Source organism: Macaca mulatta, chromosome 4 (genome assembly GCF_049350105.2).
Source record: "Macaca mulatta isolate MMU2019108-1 chromosome 4, T2T-MMU8v2.0, whole genome shotgun sequence".
Lineage (NCBI taxonomy): Eukaryota > Metazoa > Chordata > Mammalia > Primates > Cercopithecidae > Macaca > Macaca mulatta.
Genome location: NC_133409.1, coordinates 139,192,424 through 139,209,287, shown reverse-complemented (window position 1 = coordinate 139,209,287; position 16,864 = coordinate 139,192,424). Strand labels below are relative to the sequence as shown.

The window sequence follows — 16,864 nt, the reverse complement described above, 5'->3', positions numbered from 1 at the left end:
TAACGTGTGTGTCCCCTGCTTGCCCAGTGCTGGCTGCAAATCTAGCCTTTCCCAAGGGTTCTCCGCTAGTAATCAATCACTCCAAGAGACTCTGGGTGCTCTCATGTAAATCCACCTGTCCCTTGGGCCCCATAGGATAGTCTGCTGGATCAACCTTAGTCTTCCTTCCCCCAGGGAGGGGATGGGGAACTATGCCCCAGCACCCCAACACATGGTTTCAAGGACACCCTCAGCTTCCCTGAGCCTCTGTGCTCTCTCAGCTACTGTTCCATAAAAACTCTCACTGCCTCCTCCACTGCTCATCTCTCACCAGCCTGAAAGGAGATTCTCCCACTTGCTTTGGGGATTCTTGGGTGGTGGTGGCTGGGGGTGGGAGGGTCCCACAGCTTCTAGGGATGAATCTGTCCACCATCCCCACAAGGCATGTTCCTTCCCTGACACAAAGACTGAGAGAGGGGGTGGGCAGGGGCCAAGGAGGGGTGGGCAGGGGCCAAACCTCAGACTTTCTCTGGCCACTATCCCTTCCCAGCTATCCGGCCAGATGCTGAGCCCAGGCCTCTCAATCTCCACTGTCAGGCTGGCTTAATCTTATTACCCAGGAGGGCTTCTGAGCTGAGGTGAATTAAGGGCCATGGCCAAGCTCTGAGCCTATCCAAGTTTATTATTTTATTTTATTTTATTTTTTGAGACAGGGTCTAACTCTGTTCCTCAGGCTGGAGTGCAGTGGTGCAATCTCGACTCACTGCAATCTCTGCCTCCCAGATTCCAGCAATTCTCCCACCTCAGCCTCTTGAGTAGCTGGGACTACAGGCACATGCCACCATGCCTGGCTCATTTTTGTATTTTTTGGCAGAGACAGGGTTTCATCATGTTGGCCAGGCTGGTCTTGAACTTCTTTTTTTTTTTTTTTTTTTGAGACGGAGTCTCGCTCTGTCGCCCAGGCTGGAGTGCAGTGGCCAGATCTCAGCTCACTACAAGCTCCACCTCCCGGGTTTACGCCATTCTCCTGCCTCAGCCTCCCGAGTAGCTGGGACTACAGGCGCCCGCCACCTCGCCCGGCTGGTTTTTTTTTTGTACTTTTTAGTAGAGACGGGGTTTCACCGGGTTAGCCAGGATGGTCTCGATCTCCTGACCTCGTGATCCGCCCGTCTCGGCCTCCCAAAGTGCTGGGATTACAGGCTTGAGCCACCACGCCCGGCCTGGTCTTGAACTTCTGACCTCAAGTGATTTGCCTGCCTCAGCCTCCTGAAGTGCTGGGATTACGAGTGTGAGCCACCGTGCCCAGCTTGAGCCTACCTAAGTTTTATCAAGCCTAGAAAACATGGAGGACCTCAGGACGGTGTCCTGATCTTGTACACTGCGGAATGCCACATGCCACAGCCCCCGCCTATCCAAAGTGCCTTGTTACCAACACAGTTGTTTTGGACAAGAAACTGAGGTCAGAAAGTGTCAAGGCCTGGGCCTCAGTGCTCTGAAGTCTTCATAAACTAGCATAAATATCCAACATCTAGGAAGGAAACAAGAAGGTATCAGGGAACAGGGTTTTATGGCCGATTTGCAGACAACTTCCCAGAGAAGCAACTTTGGTCTCTACAAGGACACTGAGTTCAGGGGCAGCCTGAAGAAGACCTCAAAACCAAGAGTGCTCCTCTTTATTTTTATTTATTTTTTGTTTGTTTGTTTTGAGACGGAGTCTCGCTCTGTAGCCCAGGCTGGAGTACAGTGGCACGATATCGGCTCACTGCAAGCTCCGCTTCTCGGGTTCACACCATTCTCCTGCCTCAGCTTCCTGAGTAGCTGGGACTACAGGCGCCCACCACCACGCCCGCCTAATTTTTGTATTTTGTTTAGTAGAGACGGGGTTTCACCGTGTTAGCCAGGATGGTCTTGATCTCACCTCATGATCCGCCCGCCTTGGCCTCCCAAGTGCTGGGATTACAGGCGTGAGCCACCGCGCCTGGCCTATTTTTATTTTTTGAGATGGAGTCTCGCTCTGTCACTGGACTGGAGTGCAGTGGCGCAATCTCAGTTCACTGCAACCTCCACCTCCAGGGTTCAAGCGATTCTCCCACCTCAGCCTCCCAAGTAACTGGGACTACAGGCGCCCACCAACACAGCTAATTTTTTTGTATTTTTAGTAGAGAGGGGGTTTCACCATATAGGCCAGGCTGGTCTCCAATTCCTGACCTTGCGATCCACCTGCCTTGGCCTCCCAAAGTGCTGGGATTACAGACATGAACCACCGTGCCCGGCCTTTATTATTTTTGAGACAGAGTCTCACCCTGTCGCCCAGGCTGGAGTACAATGGCGTGATCTTGGCTCACTGCAACCTCCGCCTCCCAGGTTCAAGTAATTCTTTTGCCTCCGCCTCCCGAGTAGCTGGGATTATAGCCTGGCGCCACCACGCCCGGCTAATTTTTTGTATCTTTAGTAGGGAGGGGGTTTCAGCATCTTGGCCAGGGTGGTCTTGAACTCCTGACCTCGTGATCCGCCTGCCTTGGCCTCCCAAAGTACTGTAATTATAGGCATGAGCCACCGAGCCCGGCCTCCTCTTTATTTTTTATTTTGGTTGATTTATTTATTTTTGCGATGGGGTCTTGCTGTGTTGACCAGGCTGGTCTCGAACTCCAGGCCTCAAGCAGTTCTCCCATTTTGGCCTCCCAAAGTGCTAGGATTACAGACGTAAGCCAGGGCACCTGGGCTTTTTTTTTCCTTCTTCTTCTTTTTTGAGACAGGGTCTCACCCTGTTGCCCAGACTGGTCTCTAACTCCTGGGCTCAAGTGATCCTCCCGCCTGGGCCTTCCAAAGTGCTAGAATTACAGGCGTGAGCCATTAAGTGTTCCTCTTAATGACACAGCCGATGGGAGATTTACCGAGTATCTCCTTGTGCCAGGCACCCTGTTGTTGCTGAGGAAGCGGAAGGGAGAGACAATCGTTAATCGGCCAAATTCCTGCCTTCTGAGAGGGCAGAATCAAGAAATAAATAATAGGGCAGTAAAAGGGGCTGGGATTACATACAAAAAGCAAATTAATGCCTGAACTTTTTACAGTCTGCTCGGTAAGTTGTAATTCTATTAACCTATTTGATCTTCCCAACAACAGGCAAGCTCACACAGCAGCTAGGAGAATCACTTTGTCATACAAATAGAAACAGGCTCAGAGAGGAAGTCATTTGTTCTAGTTCTCACTAGGACAAATCTTGAAGGCTGGGGACAGTCTGAGTCGTCCTGCTCGCACCCTAAGCGCCTACAAGAGTGTCTGGCTATAACAACCACAACACCAATAATAATAACATTTAAAAACAGGTGTTCAGTAAGGACTTGCGGCATTAAGAACCCAGGAGGGAAGTGACGTTCGAAGAGGCGGAGAAAGCCGCGAAGCCGGCCTTCCACACATCTTCCAGCACCTGCGCGCCTGAATGCGTCCCACTCAGGCCCAGACACAGGCGTCTTCTCCCCGGGTCCTGGTCCTGCATCCTCTCCCAGAGCCTCCGTTAGGGGGTGGGAAAGGACGTTGCCATAGGTTTCTGAGGGCACCATCTGCTCTCTTACTGGCCAAGGCCGTAAAAAGGTAGTCCTCCCATTCGTTAGGGGGCAAACCCCAGAAAGTCTATTGGCTGCGCCGTCCGCGAGCTTTGGTCTGCTTTGAAGGCGGGCTGCGGCGGCGAGAGGAGGGCGGGCGGGAGGCTGGCTGTTGTCGTGGTTACGCGGAGGCACGTGTGCAGCCCCGGAAGCGGCGCGGGGAAGCTGCTCCGCGCGCGCCGCGGGAGGAGGTGCCGCCCGGTCCGTTCGGGTCGGGCCCGGCTGGGCCATGGAGTTGTTGCCTGAGCCCGCGTCGCGCTGTCTTCTGCTTCTTCCCTTGCTGCTGCTGCTTCTGCTGCTGCCTGCCCCGGAGCTGGGCCCGAGCCAGGCCGGAGCTGAGGAAAACGACTGGGTTCGCCTGCCCAGCAAATGCGAAGGTGAGGAGGCGGGGCCCGTGGGGCGTATCCTGCCGGAGGGGCGGGCTCCAGGGGCATCCCTTGCGGAGCAGCGTCGGGGGCTGCAAGGTTCCGAGCTCTGCAGCGTCTCTGAACGTACAGTGCGCTGGAATGCTGCGGCGGACTGGAGGTCTGGTTCTGGTACCCCTGGAGTTCACACATTGGTGGAAGCAAGCAATGATAATTCAGAGTAGGAGATGCCATGATAGGGGAGGTACAGAGCTTCCTCTTAGGGGCCGGGCGAGGAGCATCTGGTCTAGCCTGGAGTGGGGGAGGGGGTGGGCGAAGACTGTGTGCAGAGGGGAGTCAGAGAGGGCTTCACACAGGAAGCACGAAGAGGCATTAGGAGTTAGCCGGGTGAAGAGAAGTGGAAAGAGAGGGGCTCACTCAGAGGAAACTACAGAGGCGGAGGCCTGCCGGCTGAGAAGCCAAGAACGAGTTTGAGGAACTGAAAAGCTCCAGATGACTCGTCTTGGGGGAAAAGAACCTAAGACTTTCCCGTTTGTGACCTCACTGTAACCCAATCTGTGTAGTTGTCTGTTGCACCCACTAACAGCTCCTCGAAGGCAGGGACTTTGTCTTAGATACGCATTCACACAGTATCCGGTAGGCACTCAATTAATGTTTTGAGAATACAGAAGATTAAGTGGAGTACTGTGGGGATGTGAGGAGGAGGATCTGGGTCTGAGGGGTCCTTTGGGGGAACAGTAGAGCCTATGGGGAACTTGAAAGAAGATTTTAGGAGTATGGAGAAAAGGTGAGTCCCAAGGACGTAGGCGTTGAGGAACTACAGAGAGGGAGCTACCAGCAAGCCAGCTATAAAGGATCTATTTCTTTTTCCTCCCCTCCGTCCATCAGTTTTCTCCTCAGACCTTACAGTCATGCCTGCCTTCCCAGCCCCGTAACCCTAGGGCCCCCAGAAAGTTGGCTGTGAACCTCTCATCTGAATTGAAAGCCTACATCAGGCCAGATGTTCCCTAAACACTGGAAAGTGAGTTTGGGGTAAGTTTGGGACACATAATCCTTCCATTAGAGAGATTAAAAGGCGATGCTTTAGAGATAAGCCGACTTCACTGGTGGGGCACCAAGTATGAGTTCAAGCCTGTGCCTTCCCCCTTTCTTTTCTTTTTTTCTTTCTTTTTTTTTTTTTTTTTTTTTTTTTTTTTGAGACGGCGTATCGCTCTGTTACCCAGGCTGGAATGCAGTAGTGTGATCTCTGCTCACTGCAACCTCTGCCTCCCAGGTTCAAACGATTTTCCTGTCTCAGCCTCCTGAGTAGCTGGGATTACAGGCGCATGCCACCATGCGCAGCTAATTTTTGTATTTTTAGTAGAGATGGGGTTTCACCATATTGGCTGGTCTCGAACTCCTGACCTCAAGTGATCAGCCCGCCTTGGGCTCCCAAAGTGCTGGGCTTACAGGCGTGAGCTTCTGCTTCCAGCCGCCCTTTCACTCTTCCTCTAGTCCTGATAACCTTTTTTGTGTGTGTGTGGGGGGGGGGATGAGTTTCGCTCTTGTTGCCCAGGCTGGGGTGCAATGGCGCTATCTCGGCTCACCAGATCCTCCGGTGATCCGCCCGCCTCGGCCTCCCAAAGTTTTGGGATTACAGGCATTAGCCAACGTACCCGGCCTTTTTCGTTTTTTGTTTTTTGAGAGGGAGTCTCGATCTGTTGCCCAGGCTGGAGTGCAGTGATGAGATCTCAACTCACTGCAACCTCCGCCTCCTGGGTTCACTCCATTCTCCTGCCGAGTAGCTGGGACTACAGGCACCTGCCACAATGCCCAGCTAATTTTTTTTTTTTTTTTTTTTTTTCTGGATAGACACAGGGTTTCACCATGTTAGCCAGGATGGTCTCGATCTCCTGACCTCGTGATCCACCCACTTCGGCTCCAAAGTGCTGGGATTACAGGCATGAGCCACTGCGCCTGGCCTTTTTTTTTTTTTTTTTTTTTTGAGATGGGGTCTTGCTCTGTCGCCCAGTCTGGAGTGCAGTGGTGCACCTTGGCTCACTGCAACCTCTGTCTCTGGGTTCAAGGATTCTTCTACCTCAGCCTCCCGAGTAGGTGGGACTACAGGTGTGTGCTACCACTCCCAGCTATTTTTAGTAGAGACGGGTTTTCACCATGTTGGCCAGGCTGGTCTTGAATTCCTGACCTCGGGTAATCCGCCCACCTCAGCTTCCCAAAATGCTGGAATTACAGGCTTGAGCCACTGCGTCCAGCCCTGCTGATAGCTTTTCAGGGTTTCACTTCCTCTTTTCTTTGTTTTCTGTCGTCGTCGTCGTCGTCTTCTTCTTCTTCTTCTTCTTCTTGAGACGGAGTCTTGCTCTGTTGCCCAGGCTGGAGTGCAGTGGCGCAACCTAGGCTCACTGCAACCTTTGCCTCCAGGATTCAAGCGATTCTCCTCCCTCAACCTCCCGAGTAGCTGGGATTACAGGCACCTGCCATCATGCCCGGGTAATTTTTTTTTTTTTTTTTTTTTTTTTTTTGAGACGGAGTCTCCCTCTGTCGCCCAGGCTGAAGTGCAATGAAAAGAGTCTCGCTCTGTCGCCCAGGCTGGAGTGCAGTGGTCGGCTCACTGCAAGCTCCTCCTCCTGAGTTCAGGCTATTCTCCTGCCTCAGCTGGGACCACAGTAGCTGGGACTACAGGCACCCACCACCACGCCCGGCTAATTTTTTTGTATTTTTAGTAGAGATGGGGTTTCACCATGTTAGCCAGGATGGTCTCGATCTCCTGACCTTGTGATCTGCCCGTCTCGGCCTCCCAAAGTGCTGGGATTACAGGCGTGAGCCACCGCACCCGGCCATGCCCGGATAATTTTTGTATTTTTGTGGAGATGGGATTTCACCATGTTGGCGAGGTTGGTCTTGAACTCCTGACCTCAGGTGATCCTCCTGCCTCAACCTTCCAAAGTGCTGGGATTACAGGCGTGAGCCACCACACCCGGCCTGTATTCTATCTTCTTCTGATATCAAAGAGCTCATGCTGTCCCTCTTATTATTCTGATAATCTAAGAAGCTCACATTTATTCTCCTTAGGCAACATTCACGTACTCACAGAAGCATAGAGATGCCCAGGATCTTAGAGATCATTCTAGCCTAACCTCATTTAGTAACTGGTGAAGATTAATTGAAAAGGGATTTGCAGTCACAGGATGGTTTGGCAAACTCCAACCATTAGGTTCATCTTAATATTGTATTTGTTTGTATTTATTATTATTACACCTTTGTTATTAAATGCTGACTGTGTCTAGCCCACCAAGCCTGCCTCCTGGCTCAGTAGCCTGAGTGGAACAGGCCCCGGCACAGAGGAAGGAGAACCTGCCCAGAAAAAAAGAGTGGGTGGATGTCAGTGAGGGTCTGGGGTCTGTGCCATGAGTCTCCTCCGAGTCTGGTTCTGGGTGGGATCCCCAGAGGAGGTCTTAAAGAGGTAATGTTTGGGAGAGCTGGAAAGCAAAGTTGTGTTTGATGGGTATAAGAGAGAAAGGATGTTCCAAACCTCCCCTTTCCCCACTCCTGGGGAGGGCGTGGGAGGAGGGACAAGTGGTGCCAGAAAAATGATGCGCCTGTACAGAGTACGGGACAGAAGAGGGGAGGGAGCCCAGACGGTCCTGGATGGAGAGCTGGGGAGGTGGGACATCCCCAATTCATTGCAGATTTGAAGATCACCAGCTTATTACTTGGAATTTTTATGTGTTGCAAATTCTCCAAATCAATGAATTTCACCACGCAGGCCTCCAGGGGATGTATTTATTTTTGTGGTATTCTACCAGAATTGGTATTCTACCAGACTGTGCTGTCAGTGTTAAAACTACTGATGGCATTTAGCCTGCAGACTGGTATTCCATTCAGGGGCATCAGAAGACGGTCTCTATCAACAAGATTTATCAAGCATCCAAGATATATCAAGTCACAGGCTAAGGAAATACAGAAAAAAATCTAATAATGCACATTTTGGGGACCCTTGTGGTCTTTGTGGAGAGACACATGAAATGACCAAGGGTCCTTAGGGATGGATCCTGCAGAGGCCCAGAGTGAAATCTAGAGCAATTGGCATTAGTGCAGAATGGCTTCCTGGGGGAGAGGCTTATAATGTGAGGTGGGCAGGATGGGCAGAGAAGCCCTTAGAAGGCATTAAGTATTTTCCTAGGGCTTCAGGCACTTCACACCCTCGGTGGTAGCATTGTAGCACTCCTTACACAGTGGTAGTTATTTGTCTACACCTTTATCTGCTCCATTAGACTGAGTATCTGGAAGGGAGGGGACCTTGTTTTCATCTCTGTATCCCCAGGCTGACACATAGGAGTTGCCTAATACCTATTTGAGGAAGGGTAAGAGGAAATGAGGAAATAAATGTGCGGAGACAGTAGGAACAAGAGCTCCCTGGAGGGCATGGAGCAAATTAACTTGGTAGAAATAGAGAGCTGACGTTGGAACATATATGAAATCAAGTAATATAACAACTATAAAAGACGTTTTGGGGACAATTAAGGAAATCTGAATATGAACTACTGGGTGACGTTGGAATTGTTAATTTTCCAAGTGTCATAATTGTTCTTTGGTTATGTAGGAGAAGGTCCTTGCTTTCAGGAGATACATGATGATATATTTATGGCAAAAGGTCATGTTTGCCATTTACTCTCAAGATGATGTAGCAAAAATAATATATATAGTTGAGGTATTATATATTGGAGACAGAATGTGGCAAACTATTAACAACTGTTGAATACAAGTGGAAGGTATTCATTGTATTCTTTCAGCTTTTCTGTATGTATGCAATTTTAGAAAGTAAAATGATAGGCCCTGGCGTGGTGGCTCATGCCTGTAATCCCAGCACTTTGCAAGGCCGAGGTGGGTGGATCGCTTGAGGTCAGGAGTTCGAGACCAGTCTACCCAACAAGATGAAACCCTGTCTCTACTAAAAGTACAAAATTAGCCGGGCGTGATGGTGCATGCCTGTAATCCCAGCTACTTGGGAGGCTGAGGCAGGAGAATCGCTTGAACCCAGGAGCTGAGATGTCACCATTGTACTCTAGCCTGGGCAACAAGAGCAAAATTCCATCTTGAAAAAAAAGGGATACGAAGAACAATTGCTTAAGGGCAGGATTTGCAGTAAGTACATGCTCTTACACAAGAAACAGTAGATAAAATAGAAATCCTAGAGGCATTCCTAGAACTGGGGTTAATCAGAAGTCAATGTGGCATATTAGCATCCAAGATGGAGTTGCTTTAGCCTCCACAGGTTCTAACTCCTTCCCTGCCTTGAGTGTTGATTTTGGTCCTCCAGTCTAGGAAAGGATGCCCACCTGGATCTGTTTTGCTGGGAGCTGGCCTCCCGTTAGACTCATGTGCACTCAGTGGGCTGTGCTACCTCCCTCCCCCAGTGTGTAAATATGTTGCTGTGGAGCTGAAGTCAGCCTTTGAGGAAACCGGCAAGACGAAGGAGGTGATTGGCACGGGCTATGGCATCCTGGACCAGAAGGCCTCTGGAGTCAAATACACCAAGTCGTAAGTGAATGGGGACTCACTGGCCTGGCCTGCATTGCTGCTGGAGGCTTCAGGGGCTTGGAGTTCCCTTCTCCTAACTAGGCAAACCCCCTACAAGGGCATCAGTTTTAACCAAGACCTGAGTTTGCCCACTGGTTTTGTCCCCAACTAATTGGATGACCTGCATAAATCTCTTAACTTCTTTATACTTCAGCAGATTTCTCATCTCTAAAAGCAAGACGGTTGGACTATATCATTGATTCTCAGACGCTTGGATTTCACAGACCATTTCAAGTTTTTTTTTGAGATGGAGTTTCACTCTTGTTGCCCAGGCTGGAGTGCAATGGCATGATCTTGGCTCACCGCAACCTCTGCCTCCCAGGTTCAAGAGATTTTCCTGCCTCAGCCTCCCAGGTAGCTGGGATTACAGGCATGTGCCACCACACCCAGCTAATTTTCTGTATTTTTTTAGTAAAGATGGAGTTTCACCATGTTGGTCAGGCTGGTCTCGAACTCGACCTCAGATGATCCGCCTGCCTTGGCCTCCCAAAGTGCTGGGATTACAGGTGTTAGCCACCACACCCGGCCACAGTGCAATTTTTAAAAAACGTTAGTAATGGGATTACCAACTTTTTTTTTTGCCAAGTATAAATATATTTTTTAAAAACCCAATTCTGTCAGCTGTGATCATCCCTTCAAAGAGAATATTTTACCATCAAAATTTAATATATTTTGCTTTATCAGAAAATCTAAATACTGAATCATTTAGCTTTATAAAAAATTCCTTCCCTTAGAGCTGTTAAAATTTTGTCTCTCTGGTCTGTGTTCCAGCATTTCAGATCCCCCAGACCAGATGACCTATCTTCCTTCCAGCTCTGACTCACTTCCCGTTGGTGAGATGTGCAGGTGTTGGGGCACAGGGCTGGAGGGACAGACCACTAACCCACTGGGGCTAGGAGGGGAACTCAGTTCCTCTCGTCCTGCTATCTTGGCAGGGACTTGCGGTTAATCGAAGTCACTGAGACCATTTGCAAGAGGCTCCTGGATTATAGCCTGCACAAGGAGAGGACCGGCAGCAACCGATTTGCCAAGGTTGGATTTAGGATTGTCCTTCCTCTGCTCTGGGGACAGGCTGCATGTATCTTAGTGTGTCTGCTGGTGTGTGATTTGAAGATCACCACCGGGAGCTTCCCTCCTTGCCTCTTCCCATTCTTTGATTGCCGTTTGCCCTCCTCCACTCCTGAGTGGCCTGACTTTTCAGGCACATGCATGAGGATCTAGGCCTGTCCATGAGGGTCCTGCTTCAATCTCAGACACAGGCAGAAATGCTCCACAGTTGCTGCCCCCATGGGAACCTAAAGACACTAGAGAGGGAGAACTCAGCAAGATCCAGGATGTGCAGAAAGGTGGGGGTTTAGGTGAAATATCAGAGGACACCTGGGGTGAGTGACTGCCCAGTCCCATCTCTGGGCCCACACAGCACCTCCCACAACCCCACTGGGGTGCCTGTGTGACATCCCATGTACTCAGTATGTGCATGAGTGCTTCTCTCTCTGGAGAATGAGCTGCTTACAACAAGGCCCATACTGCTTCCTCTCTACATCTTCAGTGCCTGGCACAGGGTAAGATAGTTGCCACCCACATTTTTCTACCTAAGTTTCCTCCTAGCAAAGGATACCATTCATAAACTTCTGGGATACCTAAGGGTATAGTCTCAAGCAGCAGAAATTTGTATGAATTTTGCAGTCTACTCAGTAATAAATCTGTGTTTGCTTTAATAAAAAGTGTTTAAGTATTATTTTTCATAGCCAAAAAAAAAGTGAGAAACAATCTAACTCCACCAATAGAGGATTAAATACGTTGATCCGGCCGTCTGGTGGACTAGTATGCGGCTGGAAACAAAGAATGGGGAGGCTCTTTAGGAACTGAATTAAATGGATCTTCAAGGTTTTTATTTGTTTTGCAGACAGTCTCACTCTGTTGCCCAAGCTGGAGTGCAGGATCTCAGCTCATTGCAGCCTCCACCTTCCAGATTCAAGCGATTCTCTCACCGCAGCCTCCTGAGTAGTTGGGATTGCAGGCACCCACCACCACGCCCAGCTAATTTTTGTATTTTTAGTAGAGACGGGGTTTCACCATGCTGGCCAGGCAGGTCTCAAACCCTTGACCTCAGGTGATCAGCCCACCTTGGCCTCTCAAAGTGCTGGGATTACAGGCGTGAGTCACCGCGCCCAGCCCTTCAAGGTATAAGTAAAAAGGGCAAGTGCAAAATAGTATGTATGCTATACCACTGCTTGTGTAAAAAGGGGCTGGGGGGAGGATATATTTAGATGTTGGTATTTGTATGAGTTATCTCTGGGAAAAAAGAGGAAATGGATAGTATGTTTTATTTTTGGATAAGACCTAGGTAGCTAACAGAGATAGTTTTCACAGAATAAAGGTCTACCTGCCTTGGCTGTGCCTTTTTCCCATTGAGAAAAGACACAACCCAGGAAGAATGGAACAGCAGGTCTGGATCTATGGGAGTGTGTCCAGCCATAGTGAGGGGAAAGAGCTAAGACAAACCTATTTCCTGGAAAAGCATGCATAAAGCCAAAAGGCCTGAGGGCAGCCACAGGTCTCTTTGAAAGGATGAGGTGTCGGCCGGGCGCGGTGGCTCAAGCCTGTAATCCCAGCACTTTGGGAGGCCGAGACGGGCGGATCACGAGGTCAGGAGATCGAGACCATCCTGGCTAACATGGTGAAACCCCGTCTCTACTAAAAATACAAAAAACTAGCCGGGCGAGGTGGTGGGCGCCTGTAGTCCCAGCTACTCGGGAGGCTGAGGCAGGAGAATGGCGTAAACCCGGGAGGCGGAGCTTGCAGTGAGCTGAGATCCGGCCACTGCACTCCAGCCTGGGCGACAAAGCGAGACTCCGTCTCAAAAAAAAAAAAAAAAAAAAAAAAAGAAAGGATGAGGTGTCCAGAGGCAGGTCAAGGGGTATATGTGCAGGGGTTGTGGGAAGCAGGCCTAAAAGGGGAGAGGAAGGTCAGGTCAAGGATGAGGCCGGGTGCAGTGGCTCACATCTGTGATCCCAGCACTTTGGGAGGCTGAGGCGAGTGGAACACTTGAGGCCAGGAGTTCGAGACCAACATGACAAAACCCCATCTCTACAAAAATTAGCTGGGCATGGAGGCGTGGAGGCTGAGGCAGGAAAATCACTTGAACCTGGGAGGCAGAGGTTGCAGTGAGCTGAGACACTCCAACCTGGGTGACAGAGTGAGACTCCTTCTCAAAAAAAAAAAAAAAGGATGAGGATCCTTAGAGGGCATTGGGCATTGGTCTTACAGCTGAGTTCATAGGCACCACTGGGAGAGGAGGGTAGGAGGGAGAGAAGGGAGCTCTGCCTCCCATGTCTGGTCGCTTCTTCCAGGGCATGTCAGAGACCTTTGAGACATTACACAACCTGGTACACAAAGGGGTCAAGGTGGTGATGGACATCCCCTATGAGCTGTGGAACGAGACTTCTGCAGAGGTGGCTGACCTCAAGAAGCAGGTACAGGCCCTTCAGCCCTTGGAAGGGTTGCTATGCCCAGTGAGGGGCCGGTGGGGATTGGGTCTGCTCTGAGGAGGGCCACCCAGGCCAGGGTGGCTTTGGTCAGGTCATTTCACCTCTCTAGCCTCAGTTTCCTTAGGTGAACCACTGCCACTGCCTACCTTGCAGTGGGTTGCAAGGCTTAGCTGAGCTCCTCTAGGAGTGAGTAAGGTGCTGGGGCTTTGCCAACGTGAGGTGTTATGATTAACAGTGCGACGTGCTGGTGGAAGAGTTTGAGGAGGTGATCGAGGACTGGTACAGGAACCACCAGGAGGAAGACCTGACTGAATTCCTCTGCGCCAACCACGTGCTGAAGGGAAAAGACACCAGTGAGTGTGGGAAAGGAAGTTTGCTCTGGATGATTTGTTTGCTCTCCCTCAGGGGTGGTGGGTAGGAGGAGAAACAGAGGGCACCAGAGGGCATTGTAGGATCTCTGCCCTCGGAAGGCTTGCTTGGCAAGACATGGTGGAAGTAAGAGTCACTGAAACCCGGTGCAGAATGATGAGCAGACAAGTCAGATGCCCCCAGAGGGGCCTGGTGGCCACAGCGAGAGGCAGGAGGCAGGGAGGCTGATGTCAAGCACAGTCCCAGTTGCTACTACGGCTCCCTGCTCGTTGCTCCTCACCCAGCACCCCAGCCCTGAGGCACTTCTGTTGAGGGTCTCTCTCCTCCACACCCTAGGTTGCCTGGCAGAGCAGTGGTCCGGCAAGAAGGGAGACACAGCTTCCCTGGGAGGGAAGAAGTCCAAGAAGAAGAGCAGCAGGGCCAAGGCAGCAGGCGGCAGGAGTAGCAGCAGCAAACAAAGGAAGGAGCTGGGTGGCCTTGAGGGAGACCCCAGCCCCGAGGAGGATGAGGGCATCCAGAAGGCATCCCCTCTAACACACAGCCCCCCTGATGAGCTCTGAGCCCACCCAGCGTCCTCTGTGCTGAGACCTCTGATTTTGAAGCTGAGGAGTCGGGGGCATGGCTCTGGCAGGCCAGGATGGCCCCGCAGGCTTCAGGCCCTCCTTGCCTTGGCTGTGCCGTCGTCTTCCAAGGAAAGACACAAGCCCCAGGAAGAACTCAAGAGCTGCCATGGGTAGCCTATGCCGGCCTTTCCCGTCCCCAGATGTTTCTCTCCTGACCCGGGGTTCAGGCAGGCCTTGTGGTTTTAGGACTGCAAGGACTCCAGTGTGAACTCAGGAGGGGCAGGTGTCAGAACCGGGCACCAGGACTGGAGCCCTTCCAGAGCCCAAGCTCACCTCACCTCAGTCCTCCCCCACAGGGAACTGAGACTGCAGCCCCCCATGGCTGTTCTCTGCTCATCCCTCCTGTGGACACCTTGCACTCTGCCTGGCCCTCCCCAGGGCCCAAAGAGTAAAAATGTTCTGGTTCTGATTTCTGAGTCCTCTACAGCCCTTGGAGGTGCCCCGGAGCCTCGTGTTCTTTCCTGCCCCTTGACTTCCAGCCCGTCGGGCTGAGGAGTGGGAGGCTAAACCCACCCACTCTCGGGAGCAGCACGTGTGGGGAAGGCCTAGGGTTGTCTTGGGGTGAGGGGAGGCATGGGCATGGGATGAGGCCCGGGGCAGTGCACTGACCTTACGCTGCTCCCTTGTGTCCTGGGCGCCTGGCTGCCCTTTTTCCCTCCCTCTGTCCTGCTGCTCCTCTTCCCAAGGCCTCCCATTTGTTGTGTAAAGTGCAGTGTTTGCCCGGCCAGCTCCCACCCCTGCTCCGGCTTCCACCTGGCCCTGCCTGTTGGTTTTGAACCTTGTTCTCTGATGACCACACTTGATCACTCTGATGTTCCTAGCTGTCGTACCTGGAGTGCAATTGAGAGGACACCAGGTTCCCAACACCACCTGGTCACACCATGTTCCTCAGGGCTGGGGGAGGAGCAGGGAGGCTGGCCTCTAGGGAGAAGGGGTGGGAAGCTCAGGCACCTCCCAGTTTGTCCTGAAGGCAGGGATCAGGGCAGTTGGTACAGTATTGATGACAATTGTATGTATTCACAGTGCTTTAACTTTTACCACACTCTTGTGAGGTGTGCTGTTAGCCTCATTGTGTAGAGGAGAAAACAGGCTAGAATCAAGTGATATGCTTGGAGTCAAGGTCCTGCTGTTAAGGAGTGGTATAGCTGGGACGTAGACACTGGTGTTCAGATTGAAAATCCATGGTACTTCCACTTGTCACATCTGCCAGGGCCTCTTCCCCCAACCCCTGGCACTGACAGTGTGAGTCATATCGAACTGGTTTGGTTTCTTGGCCTTAACCTGTCACCACCACCAAGATTCTTTTTTTTTTTTTGAGACGGAATCTCACTCCGTTGCCCAGGCTGGAGTGCAGTGGTGCGATCTTGGCTCACTTCAGTGTCGGCCTCCTGGGTTCAAGCAATTTTTTGCCTTAGCCTCCCAAGTAGCTGGGATTACAGGCGCCTGCCACCATCCAGGCTAATTTTTTTGTATTTTTAGTAGAGATGGGGTGTCACCATCTTGGCCAGGATAGTCTTGAACTCCTGACCTTGTGATCCACCCACCTCGGCTTCCCAAAGTGTTGGGATTACAGGCGGGAGCCACTGCACCTGGCCTAACCACCGCCAAGATTCTTAAAAGGCAAATAGGAAGCAGCTGTGGCTTCTTGGAAGGAAAGAATGACAGCAAGTCGCTGTGCTCGGACCAGATGTCCTGTGAGCACCCACACTGCAACTCTACCTCACACTTCATGGCCGGGCCCAGTGGGTAGGAAGGATACACTGCTGAAGCCTCCCTGTGTCCAGTGCAGCGGCTTTGGGGGCCAAACTGGGAGTGAGGGGCCCCCTCATTGCCTGGTCCCAGCCTCTCCCCCTCCATCAGGTTAGGGCAGCCAAGGCCATAGAGTGGAACAGAATGGAATCTGTCTCTCCTTTGGCTATTGAGGATGACGCCAGGTCCTGAGAAAATGATACTGTCTTGTTTCAGCTTGCACCTCCGTGTCTCCAGGACTGATGTTCCCCTTGATAAAGGGGCTGGTGAGCAGTGAGATTCCGTTCTAGATGCAGGTCTTGTCCTGGACTTTGAGCATAGAAGATGGCTGGGGGTGAGGTGGGAGGGCTGGCACCCACAGCAGGGATCTGTTTGCTGCCCCCTGAACTGTCTAGGATTTGGTGGCCAGTCTCTGATTCCCCCATTCTATCACTAACAGCACTTAGGGGCCTGACTTCTGTACCCAGAGCTTCATTGATTTTTGTTTTGTTTTGTTTTGGGTCTTTTATTTTGAGACAGAGTCTCACTCTGTTGCCCAGGCTGGAGTGCAATATCACAGTCTTGGCTCACTGCAACCTCTGCTTGGGTTCAAGTGATTCTCTGCTTCAGCCTCCCAAGTAGCTGGAATTACAGGTGCCCACCACCACACTCAGCTAATTTTTGTATTTTCAGTAGAGACGGGGTTTCCCATGTTGGCCAGGCTGGTCTCTAACTCCTGACCTCAAGTGATCCACCCTCCTTGACCTCCCAAAGTGCTGGGATTACAGGCATGAACTACTATGCCTGGCCCTTCCCCCCACCTTTCTTTTTTGGAACAGGGTCTCCCTTTGTCGCCTAGGCTGGAGTGCAGTGGCGTGATCATGACTCACTGCAGCCTCAACCTCCCAGGCTCAAGTGATCCTCCTGAATAGTTGGGACCATAGGTATGCATCACTGTACCTGGCTAATTTTAAAATTTTATTTATTGTATACCAGGTGTGGAGGCTTACACCCGTAATCCCAGCACTTTGGGAGACAAAGGCTGGAGGATCGCTTGAACCCAGGAGTTCAAGACTAACCAAGGCAACATAGCGAGACTATGTCTAAAAAAGAAAAAATTATTTAAATAC

The 16,864-nt window shown here is 51.2% G+C and overlaps 1 protein-coding gene across 4 annotated transcripts; it reads left to right on the top strand.

The window, feature by feature from the left end:
* The first annotated feature begins 3,430 nt into the window (after window positions 1-3,430).
* CNPY3 (canopy FGF signaling regulator 3) lies at window positions 3,431-14,415 on the top strand. 4 transcript variants are annotated; one of them, XR_003728591.2, is made up of 7 exons: window positions 3,743-3,958; window positions 9,361-9,484; window positions 10,295-10,356; window positions 10,459-10,555; window positions 12,877-12,999; window positions 13,250-13,367; window positions 13,720-14,415. XR_003728591.2 is itself a non-coding variant. In NM_001194868.3 (6 exon segments), coding segments are annotated over 6 exon segments (834 nt in total). In that variant the 5' UTR covers window positions 3,431-3,810; the 3' UTR covers window positions 13,944-14,233.
* The last annotated feature ends 2,449 nt before the right edge of the window (window positions 14,416-16,864 follow it).

Excerpts from the sequence above, each read along its gene's own strand:
- CNPY3 (XM_077998276.1), top strand. Across the intron at positions 9,485-10,458 it reads GGAGTCAAATACACCAAGTC|GGACTTGCGGTTAATCGAAG; the intron begins GTAAGTGAATGG and ends CTATCTTGGCAG. Across the intron at positions 13,000-13,249 it reads TGGCTGACCTCAAGAAGCAG|TGCGACGTGCTGGTGGAAGA; the intron begins GTACAGGCCCTT and ends TATGATTAACAG.